The sequence below is a fragment of the Ambystoma mexicanum genome, chromosome 2p (assembly GCF_040938575.1).
Source record: "Ambystoma mexicanum isolate Mex_15411 chromosome 2p, UKY_AmexF1_1, whole genome shotgun sequence".
NCBI classification, from domain to species: domain Eukaryota; kingdom Metazoa; phylum Chordata; class Amphibia; order Caudata; family Ambystomatidae; genus Ambystoma; species Ambystoma mexicanum.
This window is the reverse complement of record NC_090923.1, coordinates 154,564,155-154,591,259: the sequence shown is the minus strand read 5'-3', so window position 1 is coordinate 154,591,259 and position 27,105 is coordinate 154,564,155. Positions and strand designations below refer to the sequence as shown.

At 44.2% G+C, this 27,105-nt stretch overlaps 2 protein-coding genes across 2 annotated transcripts in view; one reads left to right on the top strand and one right to left on the bottom strand.

Annotated features, from left to right (window-relative positions):
• The window catches only part of LSM3 (LSM3 homolog, U6 small nuclear RNA and mRNA degradation associated), a 58,361-nt gene extending 37,430 nt beyond the window's left edge, over positions 1 to 20,931 (bottom strand). The window contains exons 1-2 of the mRNA XM_069643407.1: positions 20,790 to 20,931; positions 8,791 to 8,901 (exon numbers count right to left, since the gene is read on the bottom strand). Coding sequence (XP_069499508.1) covers positions 8,791 to 8,901; positions 20,790 to 20,810 — 132 coding nt within the window. The 5' untranslated portion in view covers positions 20,811 to 20,931. The remainder of the gene's footprint in view (positions 1 to 8,790; positions 8,902 to 20,789) is intronic.
• Positions 20,932 to 21,441: 510 nt separating this feature from the next.
• XPC (XPC complex subunit, DNA damage recognition and repair factor) overlaps positions 21,442 to 27,105 on the top strand; it is a 296,222-nt gene continuing 290,558 nt past the window's right edge. Inside the window, exon 1 of the mRNA XM_069643405.1 lies at positions 21,442 to 22,024. Within this exon, the coding sequence (XP_069499506.1) occupies positions 21,613 to 22,024 (412 nt within the window). The 5' untranslated portion in view covers positions 21,442 to 21,612. The remainder of the gene's footprint in view (positions 22,025 to 27,105) is intronic.

The window sequence follows — 27,105 nt, the reverse complement described above, 5'->3', positions numbered from 1 at the left end:
AGAGGTCACAGACTCGGGGGTGGAGGTTGTCCCTTGGACAGACCATGACTTGGTTAGAATAAAATTGGGTATCCCCCCGGCCCCGCCACCTGGCTCCTTATGGAGGTGTAACGATCTTTTACTGCATGACAGAGAAGTACGCCAATCCCTCCTAACAGATATTACAGAATACTTCTCTATAAATGATAATGGGGAGGTTGGAGTCGTTCAAGGCAACCATTAGGGGCATTCTCATTGAAACAGGCTCGAGGAAAAAGAGGGAGAGGGGCCATGAGGAGAAACTATTGAAGGAAAAGATTGAGGCCATCCAACCGGGAGGGAAATTAAAAACGCAAATGTTCCCCGGAAAGTGGGAGGAGCTTCAAAGGTTGCGCTCAAAATTGGCTGATCTTCAGGTGGGTCAAACAGAAAGAAAACTGTCCTTTCTGAAACAGAAGTATATGGAAAAGGGGGAAAAGGCGGATAAGATACTAGCTTGGAGGCTTCGCGAACTCAGAAACAGTAGAAGGGTGAATTCCATCTGCTCTCCGGGAGGGGAATCGACAGTTAGAGATAGTAAAATAGCTCAACAGTTTCGGCTGTACTATGAGCACCTGTACTGCTCGGAGTACACAGGAGATGGAACCGAGATTGACGACTTCCTGGATTCGCTCCAGATTTCCGGTCTCTCCCCCGAAAAAGCAAGTACACTAGAACTCCCCGTCACCCCAGAGGAGATAATAGACACCATATCCTCATTAAAAAGTGGTACAGCTCCAGGGGATGATGGGTTTACGGTCAAGTTTTACAAGACCTACCGGTCAACGTTAGCCCCATTCATGGCTAAAATGTTTAATTCGGCGCTAGTTCAGGGCTCCCTTCCACCCTCGATGATGTCTGCCCTGATAGTAGTGCTCCCCAAAGGAGGGAAGGATCCCTCCCAGTGTCAATCATATCGACCTATATCCCTTCTTAACGTGGATGTTAAAATCCTGGCTAAACTTCTGGCGAACAGATTGGCGAAGCTCCTCCCCTCCTTAATACATGGAGATCAGGTAGGCTTCATTCCGGGACGCCAGGGTTCGGATAATATACGGAAGACCCTAGACCTCATGCACGAGACTACTAAGCAGGGGGTGGAGGGCTACTTGCTGGCACTGGACTCTGAAAAGGCCTTTGACCGTGTTGAATGGCCTTATATGGGTAGAGTTCTTCAGAAAATGGGCCTGGGGGAAAATTTTTGTGGGTGGGTCTCAGCACTATATAATGGTCCTATAGCAAGAGTTTTGGTGAATGGTGGCACATCGGAACCCCTGGCTCTGTCCAGAGGAACCCGACAGGGCTGTCCCCTTTCTCCCCTTCTATATGCTTTGGCAATGGAGCCCCTGGCCATAGCGATTAGAGCGGACCAGGAAATCTCAGGGATACGCTGTGAGGACTGCGATTTCAAACTCTCCCTATTTGCTGATATCTTGGGTTACCTGACCAACCTCCAGGTTTCACTGCCCAGACTGTTCGAGCTCAAACTATTATGGTGCATTTTCGGGACTTAAGATAAACGCGTCCAAATCTAGCATTATGCCTATGGGTCTGGAGGATCATGATATTGGAAATAGTTCTGAAATATTGGGGGTAAGAATAGAACGAGAATCCACTAGGTATCTGGGTACCTGCATTCCTAGGGACCTTTCACTACTATACCAGAGTAATTTCCCCGAAATTTTGACCAAGATTAGCAACGATCTCAAACGATGGGCGCCACTTACACTCTCCTGGTTTGGGCGTATGGTCACGGTTAAAATGAACATCTTGCCTCGCCTACTGTATCTCTTCGCGGCCCTCCCCGTGGTGATCCCTGGCGCCTTTTTCGAGGTTTTACAATCCCGAGTCCTTCAGTTTATATGGGACGGGAGGAGAGCAAGAAGTTCTTCACCTTGACCCTTCCGAAATCTCATGGTGGATTTGGCCTCCCTGACTTTAGGCTATACTATAAAGCAGCACAGCTCCGGGTGATGATGGAACACATGCGGGAGGATATGAGGACATACTGGACATATATAGAAGATATCCATACCCACCCGAATAAAGTCAGAGACCTGCTATGGGCCTCCCCTAAAGCCCTCCCCTCCCACCTCAGAACACACCCTACATTAGCAGCCCTATGGGCTGCCTGGAAACCGAATAAAGATAACAAAGTACTGTCATCCTGGCCGTCCCCCTTAACATCACTGTGGGGCCCCCCCAGTCAATCTAGACACCAGAGGCTTCCGAGATACCCAGACATGGTCAGACATGGGTTTGGAGAGGATTTCCCAACTATTACGCGAAGAGGGCTTCATAGACTATGACCAACTATGTGAGGCATGTAGAGGTATCCCCCTTCTGTCCGAGGTTATGTTTCCAAAGGGGCATGTGGTTCCATATGTGGTGGGGATGTCCGGTTATTCAGGTATACTGGTCGGAACTGCTCAGCTGGATAAAGGACATAGAGGGGTTCTGCCCAACCCTACTCCCCCTGGAAATTCTCCTGGGTACCCCCATGCCGGAGATGGAACAGAACGCATTCCCGAGGGTTATTGGGGCCATGCTGAGGGCGGGGAGGTTAGCGCTGGCCCAGAAATGGAAAAGTGCCCTAGCACCGTCCAAGGAGGAATGGCTTTGTAAATTAAGGTCGATTTTCACCTATGAAAAGCTTACAGCAGTGAAAAATGACTCGGTATCGGAATTTACGCAGGAATGGACTGCGGTGCCCCTTCATGATGACTGTGTTTCAATGCGTCTGTAAAAAAAAAAAAATGCTTTATTATGTATTTCATGTAATCACCCCAGCACCATCCCCAGAGTTAGTTAGGCCCTCAGTCGGCCTTGAATCAAGCAGATCCCACGATGTCAAAGCTTATAACAATGTACATAGCAATGTTCGAATGTGCTCTCGGCAAATGCTATAACCTGCAAAACCTCAAGAATTGGTATGGAGCAAAGTTGGGGGGGTGGGGGGAGGGGGATGGGTTGAAAAGATAAGTTGACATTTTTGCTTGTTTGCTATATGGCAGGCGGGGATTGCCGACGCACCCTACCTTGTATGTTTACTGTCAATAAAAAAAACAAATTAAAAAAAAAAAGAAATTCAAGTAGAGGTGTGACTGAAAATTTACAAAATTTAGAAGAAAAACTTCATTTGACTCAGGAGAGGTCTGGCTTTTTGCTTTAGGTAATCTACCCATGAATTAATGGTGGTCACATTACACAGGCGGTATCCCAAATAGAGAGTCACTTAATTCAAATATAGGGATATCTCCTATACTCCAGCTATACTTCTTAAGTTTTACGCTGGGTTTAAAGATCATTGCATAGGTCTTAGATGGATTAGGTACAAGATTGTGGTTATATGCGAACTTTGAAAATATGTCTAGTTTAGATTGAAGACCAGCTGGAGTTAAATAAAAAAAAAAATTAAATTGTCTGCAAAGGCTAGCCAGTGCATAGCCTTGCAGGATACGTAATAGCAGATTCCCAAAGATTATCTATGTCAGATAAATACAGATTAAAACGCAGAGCTGCAAAACTGCAGCCTTCCTTTAGTCCAAGATGCAGATGAACAGATTCAGTCAGAGATCCCCCCCCCCCCCCCCCCCCCAAGTCAGATGAATTTTGCATGATGTGTTGGTGTGAAATTTGGTAATCCAATATATAAAATATTCAGGAATTCAAATTTTACACATTTTATTCCATAAAACATGATGCACAACTGTATCAAATGCAGAAGACGATAGAGGCATGTAGATGGTACCAAGTTCCTCATCAGGTGAGCCATTATTGTGGCATTTAAAGTTGTTCCCATCTGACGCCTAAATCCAACTTGACATTTTGAGTAGATATTGTGAGTAGCTAGATGTTTTTCTAACTCAAAAATGATCAAAATCGAGAAGATCTTTGCCGCTACGTCTGTCAAAGAGATAGGTCTATAATTCTCAGGTAAACTGGAATCACCTTTTTTTATAAAGAGGTGTATTAGAATGAAAGAGACCCACAACGTCAGAATATTACCCTTTTGGAGAATACTATCAAATTTGATCTTTAAAATCTTGCTCCAGAAAATTGGGTCAGATCTGTAAACACAAGATAGAATCCCATCAGGGCCTGGAGCACGGGAATTCGACAATTTTTTAATGGCCCACATGATGTGTGTGGACCAAACAAATTGGGGAGAGGGATCTGTATCAGCATCTAGTTTGACAAAACGGGCTGGTAGCGTACATTTTTTCATTACATAGGATATCAATGTCTCAGCATTTATTTCAAATTTTTTTAATCTGTCTGGCGCATTTCCTTTAAGCACAGTCCAGATGTCGCGTGAATTGCGACAACAAATGGCTTTAATCATTTTGCAATTTTGCTCATTGTATTGCTCGAGATGTACTCCTTTAATTTTAAATGTATATTCTTGAACAATACGCTTCTTTTTAACATATATTGCAAGACCGGTAGATTCCCTAATTCCAACCTTCTAATATCACGATTTTTAGATCTTTTCAACATTTTAATTTTGTAATTGGATCTACGATTGTGAATGATCTCAGAAGGAGTTAGTTTAGTTCTAAATTGATTAAGAGCGTCTTCAATGCAATCATCAATAATCAGATTCAAGTATTCAATAAAGTACAAATTAGTTGAATCACATAATCACACATTTAAGATGTTTTTGCACATGCTCTGCTAGCTTCCTACCTAAGGTAGGATTCCATCTCAAAGAAATGTTTTGATTTCAATCGGGCGTAAACATTGGTTAGAGTGCCATTGGTCAATATCAAGAGAAGTGTTAAGAAAAATAGGGGCATGGTCACTATACGCAATATTAGAGTCAATGCTTGTGAACAATGAATCTGAGACACAAAAAAAAAAATCTATCACTGAACTAATTTTACCTCTTTTCCATGTATGTACATTGGAAGACTTACTGAATTTAACAAAGGACATACCCCAATTCTCAAAATAATCACAAAATTCCACTCTTTTACGGCTATTTGTTTTAGCTCGATTAGGAATGATGATGATATGCAAGCAGTCCATTACATTGAGAATTAAAATCCCCACCTACTATAGTATCATAATTGGATTAGAGGGTTGGGGCTTGTTTCAAAACAACCTAGATCATAGAGGATCTCCAGTGTAGTGTATTTCAAGGGATTACAATACAAATTAATAATTAGGAGTACATTAGCCTCATGCTTATTCAGACACAAAGTTACCGCTAAAACATGAATAGATGAATATACCAAAGTTATCTTGCAAGCTACAGCATTAATTGCGATAGCCAAGCCACCAAAAGGTCTACCACCATCACCTTTAGAGGCAAGAGAGCAATAAGAATGGTAATCTGAGATAACTAGTTGATCCATTTTCATTGTTTCTTGAAGCAAGAGAATTGATGGTAATTTTACAAGAGTAGAAAACCAAATCGGGATATTACTAAAACCGCAGGAGTGCCTTCTCCTTAACTTATGATGCAAGTAAGTCAGGATTTGCCACAAATATTGTTTTTAACAGCGGTTCTAACCATGCCATTTCACTATTAGTGCGGGCAATCGTCAGTAATTGAAATAAACAATTTCATTTTTCGCACAAGTTGTCAAATCACAATTCGTATTTTGCTCCTTTGAATCAGATCGCTGATTATCATATAGAAATTCACCTACCATCTTTTCATCATTAAATGTAAGTAATGAAAATCCCATTTCATAAACCTCCCTTCTATATGACCAAATGAGTTTCAATACATGTTCAGAGAACAAATGACATGTCATACGGAGGTTATTAGTGGGAGCTAAGGCAATGCGATCAATGTCCCTAGATGCTATAATTCTCAGTGACGGAATTACATAAAGAAGAGCTAAGATATATCTTCTGTTGATTCGGGCCCCACATAATATTTCCTGCTTGCCTTCAAGCCCTATCATATTAATGCATTTCTTATTATTAGCATTAGAAAGTGTAGGCCGAGCATCAGCGTTTTTTTTCTTGTACCAACTGTGTACTACTTTTAAGGACAACATTGGCGAAGTCCTTTACTCCAGGCATGTGGTCATTAAGATTTAGAATGCTTTTCAAGTGAGTTAGGTTTTCACTAGGGTATCTAGCAGCAGATTCTAAGGACTTTGGTTGAGTATCTGATGGGGCATTTGCAAGTGGTGAATCGCTCCCAAAAGCTTGTGTATTTAGGAGCCGATTGATTATCTCAAGTGGAGGAATCCCAGCTTTTAGGGTGTTACGCATGGATTCTTGCATATTTGAAACATCAGGATTCATGCTCTGCGATAGTTGTTTGTCTATTTCATGTACAACACAAGCAGAAACACCAGATACATATTCATTCTGTAAAGGAGGCTTACCATTAGATGAATCATTGGGTAATATAGTAAGCTTTCCTCTTCCATTTTGAATAATAGGTGCATTGATAGAGTTCCTAGCTGAGACAGTCTCAGGCTTTTTTTTAATAAGGTTTCCGAGTAAAGCAAAGAAGCCTTTTAAGCTGAAACTGCAGTAGGCTGTTTAAGTACTTTATTTAGGTTGATTGGTTGGTTGGGAGAAAGACTAGATCCGTTAGAGGTTTTTTTCCTTCCAGCACTCTGAAAATAGTTGGGAAGTATTTTGGGGATTTTCGGTGCTTCAACCTTCGATCCCACTCGTGTTATCAGAGCCGCTCTTTGATTCATGTAATGCTGAGGTATTTGCATATACTGCGTGCGCTTCGGCTGAAACTGTTTTTAGATGACAGCAAGAAGTTGGCATTAATTTAACTTATTTTATCTTAGCCTCTTTCCTGTGGTCAGCACCCAGATGTGATTGACATGCCACAGAAAGCTGTGCTACGTCAATCGCATCTTCACCGCCACTGTCCTGGATCGCCAAATTTTCTTTTTTGGAATTTTTTATTTTTTCATTGGCAGATCTACGTTTTTTTTTAGCACGTTTGACACAGCATTTCTGATTTTTGCGGAATCTTCTAGATGAGTAGCCTATATAGTCAGATTCACATTCCACAGCGCCCATGTCCTGTTTCTGTTCATCAATAAGTTTAATTAGGATTGAGGGACTATCAGCGAGTGTCATCCTTTTTTCTGGCAAGGAGGAAGGGATTGGTAAATCAAGCTTATTCTTAAAATCAGTTAGGGAAGAGTTGATGGTCACTAGTTCACATCGTAGCAAATCAAATTCATTTGATGGTTTAATAGCAGAACCTGGTAAGTTAACAAGACAGGATTCTGTAGATTGCGTACTTTGTTCGTGAACGATCTTAATTTTGGCCTCTATGGGAGCCTTGGTATTTAAAAAAAAAAAAAAAAAAAAAAAAAAAACCTAGTGCAAGAATGAAACCTTCCATCCTAGTCACTTCAGAAACGATCTCGCTCATAGTATGTTTAATGTCTCTCAGTTCTAGATGAGTGACATTGTGCCCTTTGTCTAACAAATCAAGTATTCTTGTTATTACTGGAAAGGTGAAAGGTTCTTTGTCTTTAGGAGTGCGAGGTATACTGGATTTGCTACAATTATTCTGAGAGTAGGGAATACCAGGATCGGGACTTAATGAAGTTCAGAATCAGAAACACCACAAATAGTATTATTTACAGTTGAAATTGGCAAGTGCGGGCTAGATGAAAGGTGGGCGTCATTTCCATATACATTTTCTTGTAAGTCACGATTTCTAGGAATAAGTGGGGTCAACAGATAATCTAATACGAGAGTCCAGGTCCGCCAATGCTTTAATATCAAAATCGCTATTAAGCGAGTTCCCTTCATTGGCCGAACCTGAAGACACGATAGGTGAAGTATTAGGTACCTGGTCCTGTGCCAGAGTTAGTATCACCTGCATCAACACCACCATTTAGGGAGGGTGCAATACAATTCTCGTTCTCATTATTATGGCTATTAAGCAGCACCATACCTGAACACTTGCCACTTCTTATGCCACTTGCCATCTTTGTAATATTGAAAGAGGTGCGAGGCAATTATACAAGCCTACAACCTTGCAGTATTCGGTTTACAGTGTACTACAATGAGTTCAGGAAGATATCATGGAACTAAAACACAAACTACAAACACTGATGAAACTGAAAAACACTAATCCTACCTCGATTCTGGTAGAGTTTGTCAGCGCGGAGGATTTTAGCAGACTAAAGATTTTGTTCATAATTCGCCCACCCGCCCAGCCGAAGAGCCAAAAAGCCTGTGACATTTCCAGGCACTTACGGTGCGCGTGCACTGATGTTTTCAAAGAAAGAGCGCCAATCCCAGTAGGAAGGGGGAGGAGGATCTAGCAGAGCCAGGGCTTGTGGCTAATAAAGGAGAGGTAGGTATTGAGTGGAACTAGAAACAGACCGGCAGCACAAACAAAAACACTGACTCCCAGTCACTGACTCCAGGAAAGGGACGCAGTGCGAGGAACAAAAACAAAACTATTTACTTCTTGTAGTCCACATGCGGCGGGTTGCGAGTAGCAGGCACTTCCTCTTGCGGACTACTCCCGCAGCAACGTTGGTGAATCCAGCAGTCAATCCAGCAGATAAATCCAGCAGGGTCTGCAGCCAAACAGCTTGTGACACTTCCAGGCACTTAAGGTGCTTGAGCGCTTTAGGTAATAGAAGTCTGCATTTTTTGAGAAAACCAAATGTATGACTTAAGCCTCTACATCTTTGTAATCAGTTCCAACTCAAAGGCCTGTAATGTCACTCTAATCAAATATTGCGAAGACAACCGACATGCCATTGCTGTTTTCCTCCTACACTTAAAGTTAGTAGATGACGTATTACTTACATTTAGTCTGCCTCTGAGTTCTCTGTCATTTCTCATTTTCACATAGATTCGCTCATCTAAACTCAGCCTGATCAGATCCAGGGGTTCTTCTACAGTGTTTGTGGTTTGTTGCTGAGAACAACAAAAAAAACAGAAAAAGAGAAAGCCATGCACACCATGGTTACAAGTATCAAAACATGGTTACAAGTATCAAACATCTGAGCAACATGAGGCCAATTGCCTTGTTAAGAGCCCCAGCACAATGCAAACCACTACAAATACAAGGAACTATATTCAAATTACCTAGTCAGGATATTCCATTTTAAGATGTTTTATAGTGAACTATTTAAAGCGTGCGGTGATGATGTTCTGGATCAGTTGATGACCAACACCCACTAGTTAGTCTCTTGTCAATGTGTTCAAACCAAAGTAACCAAAAACTAACGTTTTGCATACACACCCATCATCATCATCATCACTTCCCCCCTACAATTCAGGAATCAGTTCTTGCCCAAAGGCTTCCATGGTTACCCCGGATAGGTTTTTACTGAGAGACAGTCGTATAGTAGTGCGAACCCTGTCGTGGCAGCTGTTAATTAATGTGGCTCATGAGTGACAGGGGGATTATCACCACGAAATGCATGGGACGAAAGGCTGATAAGACTTGTATGTCAAAGCACATTGGGCAGAAAAATAAAGTTCCATGCTACCAACAAGCCATATAAAAAATAAAAATTCACACACCACCTCAATTCTATGCATACACAAAGCACACCATTTCTTAGTCGACAAGAGTCCTAACTGGCGTATGGCTAGTGATAATTTTGCACCCTGTCAAATCATCATGAGCTATTGAAGGCGCAAGCCCCTTACGAAGGCCACACACCCCTGAAGGAAAATGGAAGAAGGCTGCTATTGATTTTTCAAGGCCTGATTATTAACAGGGTCATACATTCTGGTGGAAATGTAGGAATACTCCAGGTACCCTGCGATTCAAGTCATCCAGTTTACCTCCACTGCATCAGTCAAACTAGTGCTGGACAAAATATTTTCAGCGTACATCAACAATGGCTCTCCATTCAATTAATCGGAAGTCAGGCTTTTTAAAGGCTTTGTCTCGAAAGGAAGATTTCACCTCTATGGCTTAGACAAATTATCTGCTGCCGCAACTTACATGAAATCGAAAGAAGAACACAACTGCCATTTACTTGTAAACCAATTGCCCATGGTTTGTGAGTTACAAATTGTATTTCTTTATTTGTATTGCGCGCCTGGCCCAAAGGCATCTGAAACTTATAGAACCCACAACATGGTACCACAGACAGGTGTTCTTCAGAACTCATGCCGAGCATGGCTACTGCATCTACCAGATAGCTCGCATAATTCTGCCACATTATGAACTACTGCAGGAGCATGATGCAGGTCAGATAACCAAGACGAAAACACATGCTGATCATTGGTCAATATGCCATATGCTCAGACATAACTGCAGGGAACCTACTCTTACTGAAACAACCAACCACACACAGTGTTTTACTTTGATCTTCATGCTGTGTCCCAGGTCTAGGGATCCTGGATAACCGCTATAACGACAAACAAGATAATAGGCAAAATTCTGTACCATTTCAAGCGATTTGTGGAGGGTGAAGGCCCTCAGGTCGTGGCTGCTAGAGCAGAGGTACAGTAATGCCCTTTGAACAATCCACTTGTTGAGGATGTGCAGTCACAAGATCAACCAGCTATGGATTCAATGCTAAGAAGATCTCTAAAAATTGTGCTGCATCCTACATGAATCTTTGAAAAAATGGATTGTCAGTGGGTTATTCTAGTGCCAGAATGACAATTATCCTAGTTGTCCTCGTTCCCGTTGTCACAGTATCTCATAAGTGAAATGTAGAAGAATGACATCAGAAAGGCCAGAGGGCAGAAAGAGAAGAGGGGGTGGGCACAAAGGGCCAGTGCACTCTGTGCTGGAGGCTGAGCGATTGTTAAGAATAGATAAATGTGTCACTAAATCGTTCTGATATTTCAGGCACTTTGTGGATTCATGCTCCGACGGCACATATCTCAGCCCATGCACGAGGGACACAGGCTCCGGGCCCAACGATGCGCTCCTTCAAGCTCCGCTGGAAGAGCGTCACCATCTTTGAAGCCCAGTGCTGCGTCTCTGCTAAGTCGCTTCAGTCCCTGCAGCAGATGGTTAGCTGGTAGTCCGCTGGTGTACACGCCCTCCTTAGAACAGTTAGGGCGTCTGATCATTCACGGAGCGACTGGCAGGATACCCGCAACAGTACAGCAGTCAGAACGCCTGCATTCTGCTGCTAGCAGGACGGTGCGGCTGCAGGGACGTGTTGGGAGGGCTCAGCATGTGGCTGAGCCATTGCAGGAGATCGGCCTAAAATGTTTGGCAGTTATGGCTGTATTGCTACTAGCTATCACCCCCACTAGGACATTGGCGAAATCGGGGCTCTTGTGCAAGTCCCCTCACTTGGAGATGAAGGGTGACCCGGCTTTTCAACCAAAGTACTTTCAAACTTTCATTTGGCACACCGAATCGTCCTACCCTCCTTCCAGGGCCTCCAGAGGAAATGCAGTGGCATACTCTGGGTGGAAGACGGACCGTTTGCATGTACCTGTAACAAGAATGCCTCCATGCTCAGATGAGATAGCCTGTTCATAACCTTTGGGGGTGCAAATCCAGGCAGGAAGGTTTCTGTTCCTTAACTCAGTGGCTGGAAAAGTAATTGTATTAAGTTGACATATGAGGGGTGCTGCCTGCCCCTTCCTTATGGGATTCAGGGGAGTTCAAAGAGGGTAATATTTGCCTCCTGGACTTAAGCCCAAGATGTAGATTTTCAGCACATTTGTTGGGCTGCGGCCTGGGCAGATCTCAATTCTGTCACAAGACATGGTCTGAATTTGCACTCAGAATGGGCATACTCACTTGGTAGGGGCATTACGAATGTGGGCACTTCCTCAACAGACTTATGTTATAGAAACGTGTAGTGTGCACGTTCGCCAAAAAGGCATCTTGGCACGAGGAATGCATGGAAGTGCAAAAAACTAGAAGTGTAATGTTTTCATTTAGCATTTAACGTCCAAATTTCAACACAATTCACAATTTACCAGCAGCAACCAATACGGCACGACTGCCTATTCTGGCGTGGCGGAATTTAGGGACAACTACCAATTGTGCACTGCTGGAACGCACAGTCCAATCAGAAATATAGTGAGGAAATGTGTACGCACCTTGAAGGTAATAGTCTCAGTGTACTAGTCAAAGATTTAAACTCAATCCGCTTAGTCACTGGGATCCAATGAAGGGCCTCAAGCACTGGACTGATATGGGCACCATAAAGAGTTGCAGTGGCTGCCTGGGCAGTTGTGTGCTGTAAGAACTGAAGCCGATGGATCAGACACAAAGGCTGGCCCAGACAGAGGGAATTACAATAGTCAATCCGAAGATGCCCTGGAAGAAAAGGCAGTATCTTACGGAGTCTTCTCAAGACAAGGTGACCAGCCTTACATACTATCTGGAAGGCCACAGAGAGCGAAGCAGAGAAAACTCCTCCCAGATTTGTAACCGCCATCACTAGATCAGGGAGATCACCAAGTGAAAGAATGGGACCATGAAGTAGAATTGGAAGGGCACCCTACCACCAGGATCTTGGTCTTGTCCCCATTAAGTTTCAGCCAATTCAGGTACATCCATTATTTTCACGTCCTCCATGCAAACGCACAGACCCGACGACATCCCGATTCAGTCAGCATCCAATGGACAAGGATCTTGGTTTTGTCAGTGTACGAATAGCAAAGGAACCCATGAGAGCGGATCAGATCCAGCAATGGCCGAACATAGATGTTAAACAAAGTTTGGGACAGAGCGAACCCTTGGGGAACACCACAAAAAAGTGAGTGAGATGAGAGTGAAAAGGAGAGAGGAAGGTGAAAACCAGGTCAGGACCGGAGAGGCCAGCCGCTGGCATGCATGATAGGAGGATTGGAATGGTGCACGCAGCATACTTTTGGTTAGAGCCCGATTTCTCAACCAATTCCAACATGGCTTTGGTATATCTCATAAGTAAGTACTGGAGGAGGAAGAAGAGTGACGTGCAATAATCCTGCTCTTTCTCGTCTCAGTACTTACGACCCGCCTCTCCCTCCCCAATGGGATGCAATAGGTCTTAGCATCTTAAATGGAAGCATGAAGAAACTAATAGATGCTGGGGTCAGAGTAGTGTTCTTCTCCCAGGAATTCGGCAGGGGCATGGGAAAGAAAATAAATAGGAAAAGGGGTTCTTCTTAGAGTGGGGCCTGGGCGCTACCTTCATGCTGGGGTCAGGGAGTGTTCTTCCCCCAAGAATAGGGGAAGGGCATAGGAAAGAAAATAGAAAAGGAGTTCCTGTCAAGGTGGGTGCTATCTTCATAAGTAATTCCTGGCTAAGAAAGAGGAGGAATGAGGATTACCAGTGTGGTGTATCCATAATGGGCCAGTCATGTGGACGAGGGGAGTCACGTGACGTGGTCGTGTGATAAAGTTAGTCCGGGACTACGTCAGTCCGAGGCTGGAAACCATACGATGTGGTCGCTGTCACTTATTGTGGGTGCTGTATGCTCGAGGCCTGTGCGGGCCTACGAATGGAACATGTGCCTTGGCCCAGATCCAGGCACACTCTAAGACAGAAAACTGGCGACGAAGAAGAACGATCCACATGTGCTTCACAGAAAACAAATATAGACTGAACAGCAGAATCCGAATGGCACAGCGGAACACGCAGCACTGCACATTAGCATTCTGAAAACTTAAAGAGCAGAATGGACACAGTTGCAACTCGCGTCAGAACGGAGATTAGAGAACGTTCCACCCGACCACTCAAAACACGCCGGCAAGTGCTGTTTTCTCTGCAGCGTTCCACATCTTGATAATTTGCTGCCCAGTTCCAACGGCAACGTTACAAAGATTTTAATTGTTAACTGTGCGCTCAGCCCACAAATATCTCAGCACTGGGCACCCCACACTGCATGTACACAGCTGCTTTAACCACAGTACTGGATATACACACCCACTGCTGTGGAGAAGGGATAGCGTTAAGCATACCCATTGCCCATTACAGCAAACATCAATAGCATCTGAAGAACACGTGGGCGCACATGCCAGGAGGTAGCGATACCTGCAAGTGGTGTGACGGCCCATGGCACAGAGGCAAACCATGCCCACATGGGTATAATGTGCAGGAAATGCAAACGATTGAACCATTTTACAGCAGTATGCTTAAACCCATCAAACCCGAGAGAGAAACAAACTACAAGAACGCCGAAGGGCCCCTAACAACACAAATCATCTCGCCAATCGAGAGGAAGACGGAGAGCCAGAGCAGTTGACAGCTCAGAGGTCGCCTAGTAGCAGTGAAACCGAAGAATCATCCGACGAGTAGGTCCCCTGACAGACGGAAGAAAGGCGGAGAAAGCCACGCAAGAAAGGCCATCACGTACATATGATCTCAGCCATAAAGCCGTCTAGAATGAGACATGGAAAGAGAAGGCAGAGCAAATCGACCGTCCTGCACAATCCTGCCAGATGGGTGCCCCACTAAGGTGGTCATAGACACGGGAGTGACGTCAATGTCATGCCAACCCACACATAAACTTGACCCAAAAACAGGCGGCATTGGAACTATTCGCACATGGCAAGCCGAAAAGCCACTACCAGTACAAGGGTCATTCCGGTCGAGTCTGACCTATGGCGGAAACTCATGTCGGGCAAGAATATATGTGGTAGACGCTGGCCTGGAAACACTACTAAGTTGCCGAACAGCAGAGAAAATGCACCCGATACAGTTTGCGTTCAGCATCAATCCGATAGAAATAGACAGCCTTCTCAGAAAACACCACTGAGTATTCCAAGACATTGGGTGCCTTCGAGGCAGGACAACTATACATCGATCCAACGATCGAAGCAAAAGCAGTACGGCACCGCTGCATTCCATTTCACATGAGGGAGGCCGTTGAGCGAGAGCTCGAAAACTACCCAACGCAGCCATCGGACGAGAACATCAGGTCACGCCAACCATTGACAAACTAATCGTAGACCTGACCCGAGCCAAGGTCTTTAGCAAGTTAGACCTCAGGTCCGGGTATCAACTGCGGCTTGCTAAGAATCAAGATAGGCCTGCAGAGATATAAACGACAACTTTGGCATATCCTCCGCAGCTGAGGCGTTACAAAATTAAATTCGGTGAGTTCTGCATGACCTCAGAGGAACCACTAACTCGTTTACGGCACTTCCGCGAGCAAACACCACGAGCGACTTGCAGCAGTACTACAATGCCTAGTGTTAAGTGACTTCAATTCAGCGCTCCAACTAAGTCAATGCCTAGTCTGGGATGCCCAAGGGAAGCCCTTATTTATATATTTTTATGACAAGTTCAGGTTTGTTTTGCAAATTAAAAGATTTATTTGAAAAATTAAACTATATATCACTTATGAATAAATTAATATTTGATAGCACACTTATAAATATAATGTTGAACAATGGGTAATGTAATGTTACAATTGCACACTTTTCAATCAGTGAGGAGTTAGTATAGAAAGGATAAGGTAGCAGAGAATACTTTAGTGGTTTCAAGGAAAAGCAATGATGGAAAGAATGCAGCACAGAAATAAACCGATATGGTTTCAACAAGAGATAATATGATCACTTTTTCTTTTGACAATTCACACCCACCCCTATGCAATATGAGAGCACACAGTTTTCAGGAATACAATCAAATGCAATACAAATTCCAGTTCCCCCCTAGCAAGCTCAGAGCAACCGGTATGCTTTAAAACAGGCCGAAATACTTTTAAATGTGATTTGCAATGAAGTGAAAAATATGCTAAAAATGATTTTAAATTCCATATAGGAGATTCAGGGTAGGTGACAGCTACTTTGAATTAGTTCAGGTCAACACTAGCAATTAATCAGGAATGATTATCAGATTGAAAACGAATTTCAGCAGTTGCAAGCAAAAGACAGCTATTTTTGACAGGTGGAGAAACTGAGTCAAATTGCAATTCGCGGCACTTTTTCGCAGTGCGTCGATTGCGATTATGGAAAAACTAAGGAAAGCTTAGGTTCTTAGCTTTAAAATGAAAGTTAAATCTCGCTTCTAGGACGTGTGGTTCAAAAGATACGGACGATTTAGTGGAGGTAGATTCTCAGAAATAAAGTAAGATTCAAATGACAAATGACACTTTTCACAGGTTTGAAATCACAGAATGGACACGATTTCTATGCAGTTCTAAATAGGTTGAAATGGATGGGGTGAGATTATTTTAGACTAAGATTGGTTCTGCACAGTTCTGGCTGGATACTCACTATACATTTAAAATAGGCCGTCAAGATCTGGTCAACAGGTTTAGACTGGACTTCTGGTGGGTGGTTCTGAAGTCACAGCTATCTGGGTCAGCTTTGCTCTGCTGGTCTGGATCTCTGGTTCTGGCAAAAGTTCTTGGCACTGCACAGCGGTCTGGTCTGCGGTTCTGGATACAGCACTGCTGTCTGGGTCTGGTTCTGACGAAAGTTCTTGGCAAAGAAGCAGAAACAGCACAGCCCGGCTGTTTTATTCTGATGTGCCCCTTGGAAGTCTGGGGTAAAATCAGTTTGCAAGATTGTAAGGCAAGCTGAGAATACTTTTAGCTTGCAGTAGGCCTTCTGCTTCAAAGTTCTGGAATCTGGAGTCTAAGTATGGTCCTTCTGGATATTGTCTGGCCCGGCAAAGTGCTTCGCAAGAAAGTGGAAAGAGCAGTCCCTCTCTGGGTTTCAGCAGCTCTTTTTATGTCTTTTGAAAGTGGGTGGGAAGGCTAACTTTCTATGCCCAACCCTCTAAGGATCCTGATAGGCTAGAGGATTCTCTGTCCTTTAACTGGATAACTGAGTTGTGAGTCAGAGTGATGCTACCCTTTTACAATCTATTGCAGAAACGCCCCTTTGCTTTTACTTACAAAATGAATTTTTCATAACAAACAGGTTTCCCAGATACACATGTGGTTCATAATACATATACACATCACAGATGAATTAAGACAGATCTCTGTTCAAGCCCCATGTTCCTGTGAGCTTGGGTTCAGAAACGACATTTGGGTTTTGCCCTGGTCGGTTCGGCATCAAATCTTCCCTGGAGGTATACCCCCTCTCTGGTCACATTACAATAAGTTTTCAATTTTCTGAGATAACCACAGTGTCTGTAATGTTAATAATCGTGGGGTTCGGTCTCAGAACATCACACAGAGTAGAGCTTAGTCTCAAATTGTGGGTACATTTTTCATATTAAGAATCTCCAAATCGTACATTTGTCAGCTTAATACAATATTTTATAAGCAATTTATTAAAACATATTTGCTGGGCTCTCTGAATCCACAATGGTTTGTCTTCGCCCCTAGCTGGCTGAGTCAGATGTCACATGGCCCGTCTCTCCCAAAGCAGTTGTTGACAGTTCACACCCAATTCAGCTGAAGGCATCCTTTGTCTGGTTTTTCCTGCTAGCAGGGCATCAGTCCAGGGTGCCACTCCATTTGATTAACAGAAACTTGTGATTTCCTGCCTTCTGGTGTGGAGTTCTGAGGTGTGACAGCTTCTTATGGAGAGAGGCCTCTTGAACTTTTGAAGTCCCAGATGACTCAGGTTCCTTTTCAGCTCCTGAAATACAGGTCTGTCAGAGTTTAGATCGCTAGCGCCAGTCAGTGTCAAACACCGGTACTGCACCCATTTTTTTGGCAGCCGTCTTGTATTAATGCATTTCAAAAAGGGGATTTTACTTGATGGCATATGATCCTTGCTAACATTGTATTGATGTAGATTCTGCAGTAGAGTACTGTAGAGCACCCAGCCAGAAGTTGTGTTTGGTGGTTTTGTGCCCATGATTTTAGGAATTTTCGACATCAATTAAAACCGATTTTGAACAGCACCATATTCCTTTGCACTGATTTCGCTCTGTGTGCAGCCAAAGGATAGGGTCTGGCAATGGTCTCCTGTATTAACTATCTTGCAATATGCATTTTGAGCTTGCATTCAGAGAAACAAAGGCGATTTCAAGCGCTTTTTGAGCTAACAGGCACTGCTGTTTTTCCTTCGGCACCACGTTTCACTCATGGCGCTTCTGGCCCATCATGCTCGCACTGGTGGGTGGGCAGGTCAGGCGACCATTTTGGTGTGCGCACAACTGCGCGGTTTTCCTGGATTCTGGTGCCAATGTGGGCTTTTCGGCCATCTTGGATTTTCTAAGCCCACAGCACCAAACGTTGCAGCATAATAACTCGAACATGGGTTAATACACCTGACACTAGATGAGGCCGGGATCACCCTGAATGCAGAATATGTGAGTTCAACAAGGAGGAACTCAGCTTCTTCGGATAGGTGTTCAACTCCAACAGTTTATCACCGGACCCAGCCAAAGTGACTGAATTAAGAGTGCCAAAGCCCCAAACATCAGCCACGGAGGTGAGAAGCTTCATGGACATGGCGACCTACTGCACCAGATTCATACTTGACCTCACTACCATTGCAGCACCCCAAAGTGAACTAACAGAAGCACCACAAGAATGGCATTCTTCAACGTAGAGGGGAAAACTGAGCTCCTGGTGGATGCCAGCCCAGTAGGGTTAGGTGCAGTCCTGGCACAGGTAGACAAGGATGGTAGCATACATCCAATCGCATTTGCCAGCCGAGCTCTAACGAAAACAGAGCAGAACTATGCACACATCGAGAAAGAGGCACAATCGATCCTCTGGGGCTGCCGCCACTTCAGAGTATACCTCCTGGGCCAACCGATCAAGGTGTTCACCGATCATAAACCACTGATCCCCATCTTCCAGGGGTCTTCACCACATCCCCCAGCAAGGTTAGAGAAGTGGATGCTGCAACTGCAACCATTTGACATCAATGTAGAATATAGGGCCGGAGCTGATAATCCAGCAGACTACCTCTCCAGCCATCCGTGCGCTGCTATGGAGAGAGAGGACAACATACAGCAATGGAAGAGCATGTATGCTACGTTGTCGCATGCGCACACCCACGAGCACTCACGCTACAAAAGATAGCGGATGAAACGAAGGCAGATGCATGCCTGCTGAGAACCATCCAAGAGGGCCAAACAGGAGACTGGAAGAACTAGCTGGCCAAAGTGGCCCAGCGCACACCAACAGCCCAGGAAAAACTACAAGCCCTGTTTGGGATTCGCCACAAACTCATACTTTTTGGGGAAGGCATGCTGCTGAAGAGACACAGGGATCATCCTACCAAGCACACTGGAAGGAAGAGCTTTGAAGCTAGCGCATGGAGGCCACCAAGGCATTGTGAAGACGCAAGTCTTACCTAAATTCCAGAATATGGATGCCGCAAATGCACCAAAGGGTGATGGAGCTAATCGAATCACGCGCAGCATGCCAGTCGGCAGGAAGGCTGGCCGCACCTGAACCCATCATCAGCACTCCACGAAGTCCCCCATGGACTTCTGCACCATTGCTGGAGAGGAGTATCTCCTAGTCCTAGTCGATGAATTCAGCCGAGAAAATGTGATGTCTACAAGCGCAGAGTCGGTGAGCACTGCACTCAAAGAAATATTTGCAGTTAAAGAAATACCTACCAAATTGAAGAGCGACAACAGCCCACCGTTCACGAGTCAAGACCTAAAACAATTCCTCCAAGACCTGAGAATCAAAACACAAAAAGATCACCCCATACTTGCCGCAGGCCAATGGCAACACAGAACGGTTCATGGGGTCTCTGAACAAGGTCATATGGATTACCAAAGACCATCACCAACCTTGGCTCACATCGGTGTACCGATTCCGGCGAACCAATCAGCAAAAACAGGAGCGAGCACAGCAGCATCATGTTCGGAGTGCCGAGCCAAACTGAACTCCCTGTGCACCCGAGCTGGGTGAGCGCTGATACCGACAAACCCCTAATCGAAGAAAGATGAGTAAGGAGGAATGATCAAGAGAGCCAAGCACGCCATGCTGAACACAGGGAACTTCAACCGCGAAACACAGTGCTGGTAAAGAACAGAGAACCCCAAAAGAAAATGAACTATATGTCATACCCATGGATAGTACGAGACACAAACCACAGTATGATAACCGCAACATGAGGAACTGAAGTAGTGACACAGAGCGCGTCTCATTTACGGAAAGTGGAACACCAACCAAGTAACGCAAGTTCTCCACCACAGCAAGAGACACCAGAACAAATAGAGGACGAGTCCGCACCTCACATAGCGAATGAACAATTCCCCCAGCAAGATACAACACCTCCAAGCCCCCACAGGGCAACAGAGCCAGAAAGGGCCCACCCGCGATACCAGAGAGAGCAAAACTATCATCCCATCTCCATGGATACGTGCTACAGGGGGTGTACCACCAGAGAAGCGAGGCGGAATCAGCCGTAAGAGACTATCTGCTACCTGAAAGTTATACATAAGAGACTGTTACCTGAAAGTTATAGTGATTAACATTCTAAGTTTGGGAGGAGTGTGGTATATCCATATTGGGCCCAGTCACTTGGACGAGGGGAAACCCAAGCCACGTGACTTGGGCTGGTAATAAAGATAACCCGTGCTGGAAACCATACAAGGTGGTCACTGTCACTTATTGTGCGTGCTGTATGATCGAGGCGTATGCGGGCCTACGAATGGAACGTGTGCCTTGTCCTAGATCCGGGCACACTCATTAAGACAGAATAACCAGTCAGATCGTTGCTCAACACCCTGAATTGCCTGAAAAAATACATAAATGGCAAGAACAGGCAGACAGCAGGTGGGAAGCACAAACGGTATGCTTTGCCCTGCGCCCACATCTCATCACCATCCAACCTGTACTCTAACGCAATAGTTTCAGCTTATAGTCCCCCTCTCCCCGCCGTTAGCACAAACAAATGGGTCCCGTACACCAAAACAGAAATAACAAGCAGGAAGCTGTTTTTAAACACCCCCCAAAGCACTGCAAACTAAGCAACAAAAACACAACGTATCATTTCCCCTCACCTGCTCCACATCGTCAGCCATCTTTCAAACGCAGCGCTGTGAGACCGCACACGCGTAACGAATCAGAAAGCTTCCCCAGCAAGACCAGGCCGCCGCGGGCTGCAGCAGAAGTGTCATGTGTCTAACTTTAGACATAGAAGACGGACACAGACGCCACGAAAGCCCACCCTCTGCGAGATAAGCCGGGTGGCCATCATGGAAATAAGCCGCTATTCGTTAGCATTTTGGAATCTACTTCATGTAGTTTATAAAACAGCGTTTACAACACGAATCTTAGTACTACATAACATCTTGATACATAGAGTAGCAGAAATAAACAACTACTAAACCTTTTGATATTTGACAGCTAATCAGTGTGTAGTAATGATGAATGTAAAACTCATAACATGATAAATTGATTATTTTTCCTGCAGCGAAGACATTTTGGTGACCTCATTAATATCTGAAATATATATGTTTTAAGATGGCCGCCCGGTTACCTTCTCTTTACTCTAGTACAAATCGATGTATATGTTAATCTTGTATCTCCAAGCAGTGATACCCCGCCCCTCTCTCCACAGAACCAATCCCTGTAGTCTCTGTCTCTACTCCAATAGCATGCCTCTCTGTTGGCAGCTGCTCTGTGCTTCTCCAATAGTTGGACGTCTTCGTGCTTGTGTGCTTCGTCCATGCACCAATGGCAAAGCTATATGCCTGTGCAGTGTTGTTAATGAGCTTCATATGAGATTGTTATACAAGCTCCCTGTGTTGGGCGTGTTGGTGTGCCCATGCTGTCTTTGTTGTGTAAACCCTCTAAGGTGTAAACCCCGCACGGAAAGGCAGGATGCTGAAGCGCAGGGGCTCCGTGGATGCTGCTACGAGAACAGAGACCAAGAAGTCTAAAGGGGAGAGTACTGGCAGAACTCCCAGGGGGGTCAAAGGCAAGGGGGAGCAACCCAAAGGCCAGTGCAAAGTCGAAACACTCAAGGGTCCCCGACCCTGCCCGGCAGTTGGGCCAAAGACTCCCAAGAGTTCTACTGTAGGAACCCCCAAGCGCCCCAGGACTCCTGTTGGAGGGACCCCCCGAGCTCCCAAGAAGCCTCAAAGCAAAGTGGAGGCATCCAATGACGGTATAGAGGAGCCCACTAAGGGCCTTGTTGGAGAGGCACACAAGAAACGCAGGAGTTCGCTGGGGAAGGCAGGTGCGCCCAAGGGTGCTCGGAGGAAGAGTGCAGCTGTGCAGAACGAGGTGCAAGGTGAGCACAGAGCCATTTCCTGTTGTTTAAGGCATCTCCTTGCGTTTGCCGGATATCGTTTCACACGTCTCTGAAGTTCGATGCCTTTCCCCTCTCTGTTTCATGACAATGTGTTTAACTGTCATCCCAAGGGTAAGCAGTTGGGACGTTTCAGAGGGTCATAGGTTGCACTCTCTACAAAAAGTTGCTTAGGGCTTTCAGGAGTAGTGCCCATGCTACATGAGACACCCTGGATGGATGTGCCTAGACTGGATTCCCACAGAAAAGGAGTTTATGATGGCAACTCTATTCAATTCATGGATATTTCCTGAAATGATGTAAGTTGCCACGTTTATCGATAGTTGAGAATGGCAGTACAGACAAAACAGTATTTGAACGTGGTTGCATATAACATCGCAAAATGATTAAAAAGGATAATTTGCTTGTGGCTCATTGGTATTGTATTTATTTTGCACGAACTTAGCTTTGGGAAGCAATGAACTCTTCAATCATAGGGGCAAGAATGCTGTGCAGGAAGCAGAGAAACGGAGTCGGAAGCTAACGGGACGGTGGGCAATTTGGCAGCAAATGATCTGCAAGCAACCAGGAGAGAATAGTGTGAAGCAGATCAATCTGTCTCAAATAGGGTGGGGAGTTAGGGGTGTGTGCACCTTGGTGTTAGGGAGGAGCCATTCCTTGAAGATGAGGGTCTTGAGCTCCTTCCTAAACTGTAAAGGTTTGGGGGCGAGTCTGATGTTGAAACGGAGGAAGTTCACCCGTCTTGGGGTGTAGACAAAGAAGGATTGTCTAATGGTTCTTTCGTTCCTGCACTGGTGGAGTTCAAGTCTGCACATGTCCTTACTACTTATGGATTGTAGGCATACAGAGATGCTGAGTTTGTGGCAGCAAGTCGTTATTAAGTAGGTATTTATTTAAGTTACTTCATCAAGCCCATCAGCAGTGCAGCTGGAGCAGCCTTCTCCAACTGTCTCTGCTCTCTTCCATTCCAGAACACACTCAAGCCCATACATTCCACTCATGTCACATCACATGCATCACTAAGCACACTGTAAAGTTGTCTTCATCTCTGGTACTGTGAAAAGTGTGGAGTCAGCCACAATGACTCGTCACATCATTTTCGAACTTCTTGGGACTTTTTTTTTCTAAGTGACCTCCTTCCCACGTCCCTTACCTTTTCCAACATATTCTTTCCTGTCGCTTTGGGAATGGACTGCTCCTCAAACTTTACCTCTCTACTTGCAATCCATGTCCTGTCATCCTCAGTCATCACCGCATTGTGATAAACTTTTAACTATTCGATAAGGTTTGACCATTTCAATGGCCCATCTCTCAACAACGCAGTTCCATTTACTGTCACCACATCAGCAGTGTTTAAACATCTCCCTCTGATAGCTTTCCTTCTTTCATAGTTACTCTTGTTAGACATTTGTCTCTCCTGAATTCAAAAGACACTGTCCCATGTCCACCTAGCTCTCTTTATCCAAGGAGGACATAACTTGCTATTTGCTTACCTCCCTCTACCTAATTCAAAGGGTGACACACCTGTCACACAATGTGGTGAAAATCGATGTGCCTCAATCCTGCTCATCACCACACTTTCCCAATCATCCCCATTCGCCCATGCCCTGCTTATACAGTCCTTAATGACTTTAAAAAAAAAAAAAAAAAAAAAAATCTTTCAGCCATGCCATTGGCATGTTGGTGGTAAAACGAGGTAAACGTATGATCAATGCCATTCTCCATCAAATGCAGACACATCTCTTTGGATTTAAATAATTATTATTTTATAATTAGCTTAATCCAAGAGATTGGTTTCTAAGCACAGGATATGGATTCGAACGGTTATAGGTCAAATGGTCGAATGACAAAGGGGTCGAGTCAAAACGAGGGGGAAACAAAGGGTTGAATATTTATTTTTATTTTATGGGGGGGGTGTCCCTCCCAACCCCCGTTTTTGGTGTAAAAACACCTTTTTTTAAACCTGTACTAAAAAAAGATACATTTAAAAAATAAAATTGACCCTTTTTGTTTTCGGTCATTTTGACTCAACCCTTTTGTCATTCGACCTTTTTGATTAGAACATTTGACCGGACACCATTCGAACCTGTGTTGCGCTGCGTTGTCTTGCTGCCAAGACAAACACGTTGCCCCTGAGATAGCCCCACTCACTGGTCAATTGGACTCCATTGTCGGAAACAAGTGTGCACAGATATCCTTCTCTCCTAAACACCAGTTCCATAAATCCTATCGCCTCTTTAGTCGTAATATTTTTTGTAATCTTTACCTCGATTCATTTTGACAGTATGTCGTCGAGAACTATGCAGTACTACTGCACTCCTTTGCTCCTTATGGGACCAGTTATATCCATTCCAACCTTCTCCCATGGCATGCTGGGAACGCCAAATATAGTCGTGGGGCTCTCCCTGGCCACCAAACTATTCTCACTCAAAGAACATGAAACACAATTCCCCACAGCACGTTGCCCATCCAAATCACACTCTGGCCACTGTTCCTCCGCACAAACCGTTTGTGTCGTTTTAGTGAAACCTTGATGACCTACATGAGCAATTTCTGTAATCCTCTTTCTTGCACCTCTGGGAGGAATATTCCTGTCTCCTCTTATTACAAATTAATCATTTATATGCAATTCCTCTTTCAGCATCCATATTCCTTCTAAATCCAAACCTTTTGTAGTTAACCCTTTTTCCACAAGATCAGCCTTCACTCTTCTTGCATTTTCATCATTTTGCATACACTCATCCTTAGAATCGTTTTTCTGTTCCACTATTAACACACAATCCAGTACATCTTCCTCATCCTTATTGGACGTCAGCCGAGTTAAACAGTCAGCAGGAATGTTTCTCTTCCCTTGAAGATACTCAACATCAAAGCGATATTCCTGATGTGCCACAACCCATCTTCTTAATCTTGAAGACACTCCATCTAACCCCTTTTTCTGCAGTGTTTCGTTCAACAGTTTATGATCCTTCCTGATCGTGAAAGGTGAGCCTCACAGGAATGTTCTATATTTTCCTACAGCCCATTTTATCGCTTATAGCTCCTTCTCGATTGTTAATTGGTTCATTTCCACACCCCACAACAGGTGTGACACGGATGCAGTAACATATTCTTCTTTCTCTATTTGTGTGAACACAGCCCCTACACCTGTATTACTCACATCAGTAGAAATATTGGTCTTTCTCCCCATTTTCACGTTCTGTAAAGACGGTGTGTTCTCTAGTGCAGTCTTTATATTATCACATTCTGATGCACATTGTATAGTCCACACAAACGACGCCTTGTTCTTTTACAACAATCACATATGAATAGTTTTGTCTGTAAAATTGTATATGAACTACTCATAGAATTCTGACATGCCAAGCGTAGTTGCTCCTTACTATACGGCTCTGCCACATATTTCATCTTGTCCACTAACTTTTTTTGACATTCACTCCATTGGCTGATACCGTGTGTCTGAGGTATTCATTCGTTTCTCGGTTAAATTTGCATTTCTCTTTACTCAATGTACTCAAGACCTCAGCATGGCCATTCCGCTTTCAAATCTATCGTGTGTCCTTTGGTCGGCACTAAAAACCAGCACATCATCTTGGAATCAAGTCACTCCTTCATTACAGAATATTTGATTTATAATCCTCTGGAACACGGATGCTGCAGACACCAGTCCAAATGGCATCATTACAATTTGAAAAAGGCCTTTCGGAGTGATAAAAGCAGTCAATTGTTTAGATGTTGTGTGTAACTTTATCTGGTGGCAAGCAGGTGTGAGGTCTAATGATGAAAACATCAGTGCTCCCCTCCCCCCCCAAAGTGGAGAGTGTTTCTGTTTATATTTGGGAGGGGATGATGATCTGGTATTACACACCTATGCAGAAACCTTAAATCGATGCAAAGCCTTAATTTAGCATTGGGTTTTGCAACTATCACTAATAGTGATACCCACTCTGAGGATTTGATTCTCAATTATTCCTTCCTGCTCCGGTTTCATTAAGTCACTTTTAACATGCTCTTGAAGAGTCATTGGGGTAGCTCTCACTTTATGTACTACTGGCTTTGCTTTGATCCTTGTGACCACTGTATCATATGCACAAATCCGTTTAGGCAGCCAATTCGGTTACTAAAGAGCTGTGGGTGTATTTTCTTTGCATCATATAGCAGCACACACTCTTCATCATTTGGGATGAAGTGGATGCTCGGGCGTTTTTGTTGTCCCCAGATCAATAGTGGAATGCTTCCTTTTTCAGTGATGTAAACCTTTCCAGATCCAGGCCTGCCTTTAAACTGTGCCATGAAGCACCCCAGTACTTATGTTTGTGCCTCCATATGCTCGTGGTTTTATGTCCACATCTTTTAATGTGCAGCTGGGAAATTCTTTCTCCCAGTTTGGCATCCGAGTATATTTTGCTCCAGAATCTATCATCATCAGAACTTGCTGACCATTTATGCAAACTACATCTTTTGGGGCAGAGATAATGTAAGTAACGGGTTTGATCTGTGTAGAAATGCGCAAGTGGGTCTCTACATAGGATACATTGAGAATTATTGTAAAGATAATCTCTTAAGTGATGCTTGGCAAACTGTGTACTCGCATCCCTAAATCCACCCGTAAGGGCCTTACAGATTATGAATACTAGAGATCGGCGGGGTGTAGAGTAATCATGCTCTGCCTATCACTAACTGATGTGATGACTATTGTCAGTATTGGAAATTGATACATTCACATTGACACACATTTTACCGAATAGCATGAATAAAATGTATTCTTTTTGTGAAAACAAGATAAAAATATCGAGGCTGAGTACCCCAAAAGGAAATACACTGGACACGGGTTACAAAGGAACATACAAAGTACTTTTATTTATACTGAATTCAGTTACGAAGAACAGAGCACAATCCGATAGCTATCGGCCCTCAGTGCAACACAACGAACTCCAGCGTGGTTCCGTGTGTTCAATGAGAGACGCTCTATATTAGAATGCAGTGGTCTTTTATACTCTTCGTGAGCACGATGTCCAGCCCTACTTCGGGTTAATATTCCGCTAATACATCACCGATCTAGGGTT